We start from the raw sequence: 4,633 nt of genomic DNA on the forward strand, positions 1-4,633 counted from the left end.
CACCACCCTCCCCTCCCAAGCCCCCCTCTACCTGACCCCTCCACCACCCTCCCCTCCCAAGCCCCCCTCTACCTGACCCCTCCACCACCCTCCCCTCCCAAGCCCCCCTCTACCTGACCCCTTCACCACCCTCCCCTCCCAAGTGCCAGCTTACCCGGGCTCCCTTCTCTCCACTGGCTCCCGGAAACCCAGGGAACCCCAGAGATCCCTGAGGGGGTGGATGGAGAAGGGGAAAAACTGAGAGGGCAGGAAGTCAGGGGCCCAGGAGAGGCGGGGCGCTGGTGTGGGAGACCTGGGCTCTGCCAAGAACCCAGTGGCCCTGCTGTGCTCTGGGCCTCTGGAGAACGTGGGCACTGAATTCCCTTTAGGCCCCCCCAGGGAAGGGGAAGGGAAGTAAAGGGGCATGGCATCACCTTGGGGCCCTGGCGTCCAGGGTAGCCTGGCAGACCGGGAACGCCCAGCTTGCCCTGTGGAGAAGGCAGGGGGCCTCGTGAGCACTTGGCCTCCAGGGACACACGGCTACAGACACACAGACACATACACACCCCACACTGGAGCCCCAAAGGCTGCGTGGCCTTCCCGAGGGTAAACAGCGGTCCTCCACTCAAATGCTCAGAGCCCGGCTCCAGAAAGTCTGTCTCTACATCCCATCCTTCAGAACCTGCCCTGGTCTCCCCACTGCTGCCGCCTGCCCCTCAGCCACTGCACCCCACGCCCCCCCCCATCCCCGCACACTCTCCACAATCTCCCCAGTGCTGCCAGGCCACTGTGGAGTCCTGGTCAGCGCAGAGGTTCTGCAGTCAGCTGGCCCATGCTCACATGGGACCTCTGCCCCTCAAGGGCCTGGGAGACTAGCAAGGATCCTGACTTCCGTCTGTCTTTCCTCATCTGCAGACAGGCGGTGGGAGAGGACCCCCAGGGGCCGCTACGGACAAGCAAGTCTGGGCAGCAGCGAGTGTGCGCGCAGTGAATCGGCTCTGCAGACTCATCCATGTAGGAATCCCCGGTTCTGTCTCTGGGCACACTCTCCCGCTGGAAATGGTGGCACCCACTCTTAGCCCCTCTTGCTCTGTGGGAGCCTGGGGGGGGGGTGTCCCCACCTTCTGTTGTCAGCTCCTGGGGCAGTGACTTCCTTGATTTCTTATACCCTGCCCTCCACCTTTCGGTGCTCCGAAGACGCCGTGTGTACAGAAAACAACCTAGCCCAAGGCCCCTTGACTGGCTCACAAGGAGCCGGGTGGCGTCGGGGTTATGCGCTGGGCTGCGATCGGCATGGTCTTGGGTTGGAAACCACCAGCAGGAGGGAGACTGGGCTCTGTACTCCATCAACAGACCCGGCTCACAGACCCACAGGGCTGGCGATGAGCCAGCAGGGAACTGCCTCCCTCCCTGACTCCAGCTGTTGACAGCCCGAAGCAGCTCCCAGACCTCTCCCGTCGCCCAAACAGGGGTGCCTGATTCCCCATCACCTTCTCGCCCAGCAGCCCGGTGGGGCCAGGGTCCCCGTTGGGTCCAATGCGTCCCTTTGGGCCCTCAGGGCCGTCCTCTCCCCTGGAACCAGGAGCTCCCACCTCACCCTGGGTAAGAGAGTTGGGGAGCGAGTGTCAGGGAGTGGGGAGGGGTGGGCCTGGAAAGGAGAGGTGGGCACGGTGAGAGGACTGGGGAGGGGTGTCCCAGAGGCTCCGGAGAAGAGGACGGGAGACGGAGGGTCCCTGGGAGGGCAGGAGGAGGCCGTCCCTGTAGATCCCCTGTAGCGTGCCTGGGGCTGGGCTGTGTCAAGGGCAGGCTGGTGACTGGGGCCTTCGGAGCGAAGGGTCGCGTGGACACGAGTGTGGAGGACAAGTGTCGGGATTTCAACTCACCCTGTCACCTTTCACGCCCATGTCACCTTTGAACCCAGGAAAGCCATCCTCGCCCTGAGAGAGAGGGGTGGTGGAGGGTTGGCGGGGAAAACGGGAGGTTTCAGAGAACAAGGGCACGTTGGGGGCAGCATGGAATTGGAAGGAGGGAAGGAGGGAGGGAAATGGGCAGGAAGGCTGGGGTGGGACCAGGTTTGTGGGAAGACACAGGGGGAGGCACCCTGCTCACCTTTTCACCCTTATGACCCTTCAGACCCCGAATTCCATCCACGCCCTAGGATATTGAAAGAGGGGGCGGGGCAGGGAGATCAGACCGGCTGAGACTGAGCCCCTAAGAGCTCCCTCCCACTCCCCCGACAGCAATTCTTGATCTTCTTCCCCAGCCTGATGGTCAGTTACCTTGACCCCTCGAGGTCCTGGGTAGCCTAGAGGACCCTGAGGTCCAGACGGCCCCTGGAAGAAGGAAGAGAGAGCTTTCGAAAAGGAATCTTGGGGGAGGTTGGGGGACAACCCACTGGAGTCTGGACAGGGCCTCAGGGCCTGAGGATAGAGAGCTGTGACCAGCCATGTGACCGAGGAGACCTGGGAACTGTGAGGATCGTGAGGTCCCAGGGCAGTGTGCAGATTCCTTACGTGGGTGGGGAGGCGGCGTGGAAGATCTCACCTGGTTTCCTTTCGTTCCTGAAGGACCTTCCTTCCCAGGGTGGCCCTGTGGGTCGAAGAGAGAGTGACACTTCTGGCCTCTGGCCTTGTCTATGCTCCCCAACCCTGACTGTCCTGGTGCCATGAGCAGGCACCACCAATGACCTCTCAGGGCCCAGAGGTCACACCCTGCCCCGCAGGCTCAAGAGGAATGCGAATCAGAGGAAGAAGGCCACTCACGGGCAGTCCGTCTGCGCCAGGCATGCCAGGCAACCCGGGTTTCCCTCGAGGACCCTGCGGGGAGACACGGAGGCTCCAGGTTACTGAAGAGGTCAGCTCCAATCACTCAAATCCCTGCCAGAAGGGGCCCTCCCTGAACCCCAACTCTTAGCACATCTTCTGTCCCCACTTCTTGGCACTCACCTTCTCTCCGTGGGGGCCAATGGCACCTTGAGGCCCAGGGAGCCCCTACACAGCAGGAGAGAGAAGTCAGGCTGGCTACCCTCTCCCCCAGTCAGCCTCCCCCATCGCGTGAGCCACAGGAGGGCCTGAGACCCGCCATCGTTCTCCCAGTCCACACTCTGGTCTGCTGCAAAAGCCCAGAGGATCATGGAGATGGGAAGGTATAGGCAGGGCCACTCACCTGGGTCCCGGGGGTCCCCTGTTGCCCAGGAGGTCCTGGTTCTCCCTGAGGTCCCTAGAAACAGACAACCAGGTAGGTCAGAGCAAGCCTAGGACAAGGGGCTCAGTCTTAGCAGGGACTATCAAAAGGGCAAAGGAGCGGGCAGCAGGTTAAGTTGGGGGCAAAAGAAATGGACCCTTGGCAGGGCCTTGGGAGTCAAGGGCTGAGAGCACTCACCAAGCTCCCTTTGGGACCGTGGGGGCCATCCATGCCTCGGACTCCCTGAAACACAGAGAAGGGTGAGCAGGCAGGTGGGGCTCTGGCTCCAGGGAGCCCAGCCATTCCAGAGGGTGGGTCCCCAGGCACACAGCCATCAGGCCTCAAGTTCATCCCCGGCCTCCACAAACAGCCGCCCAACCCGAAGGGCGTGGCTCTGCAGGTCTGTGGGCTTGTGGGTTGTTGTTGTTGTGTTTTCCTTCAGAATTTCTGTTGGCGGAGTTCAGAGACCTTGGCACACTGCCCCACACGGCCCTGGGAGGGCACTGGCGTTGAAAGTTGAAAAGGGGGGCAGGAGGGTTCGTAGAGGCCAGCCAGCCAATGGGAACTGGGGTGTGTAAGGGGAGGGGAAGTCAGAATGGACCACAGAGAATTGGAGCGGTCAGGTGGTGAGGTCAGGAGTGGAAAGTCATGGACAGTCACTTACCGGGGGTCCAGGAACACCAGGGGGGCCCTTGGGGCCAAGGAGACCTCGAGGTCCCTGTGTTCAGGGTGGGGGGCAGACAGCATGCATGAGAGAAGGTGTCTCTTTATGCCCCCCGTCCCTCCCTTGGCATCCCCAAAGCCCCCATCCCACCCAACCTCGGGTCACTCACCGACTCTCCAGGCAGCCCCCGAGGTCCAATCTCCCCATCGTCTCCCTGCAGGAGGAAGGCTGTGTGAAGTATTCCTTCCCCCAGAACTCCCCCAGACAGCCTCCTCCTTCCGCTCACACTTACCCGCTCTCCATCCTCGCCCGGGGGCCCAGCGAGGCCCTGGGTACCAGTCTCCCCCTGGAAAGTGGGGTGGAAGGGGGGTGGATCAAAGGACAGGGGTCTCAGAGCCCCAACACAGCGGACATGGACCCTCTTCAGCTGCCAGCTAACTACATTCATCCTCATCGAGCCCCTGCTGGGACCCCACAGATCCCTTCCTATACCTTAAGACTCTTTACCTCTCCCACCCCCTACAGGGAATCCTTGACCCCACTCCCCAATCCTCTACCATCCAGTGCACTCACCCTATATCCTTTCTCCCCAGGCAGTCCTGGGAGTCCATCAAAACCTCGGTCACCCTGGAGTGGGGAGAGGCAGCCAGAGTGAGGGCCCAGGGAAGTGAGGGGCTCGGTTATGAAACAAGAAATCAACACAGATGCCCCCATTACCTTCACTCCAGTTTCTCCTGGCATCCCTCGGGCTCCGTCAGCCCCGGCCCGGCCCTGGGGGGGCCAGAGAAGTATCAGCACAAGGCCAGG

General features: G+C 62.0%; 1 protein-coding gene across 1 annotated transcript in view; it reads right to left on the bottom strand.

Moving 5' to 3' along the window:
* COL11A2 (collagen type XI alpha 2 chain) overlaps positions 1 to 4,633 on the bottom strand; it is a 30,195-nt gene that overhangs the window by 11,543 nt on the left and 14,019 nt on the right. Inside the window, exons 17-32 of the mRNA XM_004711736.2 lie at positions 4,544 to 4,597; positions 4,400 to 4,453; positions 4,119 to 4,172; positions 3,996 to 4,040; positions 3,827 to 3,880; positions 3,361 to 3,405; positions 3,145 to 3,198; positions 2,925 to 2,969; positions 2,742 to 2,795; positions 2,524 to 2,568; positions 2,259 to 2,312; positions 2,089 to 2,133; positions 1,863 to 1,916; positions 1,470 to 1,577; positions 414 to 467; positions 155 to 208 (exon numbers count right to left, since the gene is read on the bottom strand). Of these exons, the coding sequence (XP_004711793.1) occupies positions 155 to 208; positions 414 to 467; positions 1,470 to 1,577; positions 1,863 to 1,916; positions 2,089 to 2,133; positions 2,259 to 2,312; positions 2,524 to 2,568; positions 2,742 to 2,795; positions 2,925 to 2,969; positions 3,145 to 3,198; positions 3,361 to 3,405; positions 3,827 to 3,880; positions 3,996 to 4,040; positions 4,119 to 4,172; positions 4,400 to 4,453; positions 4,544 to 4,597 (873 nt within the window). The remainder of the gene's footprint in view (positions 1 to 154; positions 209 to 413; positions 468 to 1,469; positions 1,578 to 1,862; positions 1,917 to 2,088; positions 2,134 to 2,258; positions 2,313 to 2,523; positions 2,569 to 2,741; positions 2,796 to 2,924; positions 2,970 to 3,144; positions 3,199 to 3,360; positions 3,406 to 3,826; positions 3,881 to 3,995; positions 4,041 to 4,118; positions 4,173 to 4,399; positions 4,454 to 4,543; positions 4,598 to 4,633) is intronic.

This window comes from Echinops telfairi, unplaced genomic scaffold (assembly GCF_000313985.2).
Source record: "Echinops telfairi isolate 266 unplaced genomic scaffold, ASM31398v2 ScPeMD7_655;HRSCAF=1070, whole genome shotgun sequence".
NCBI lineage: Eukaryota > Metazoa > Chordata > Mammalia > Afrosoricida > Tenrecidae > Echinops > Echinops telfairi.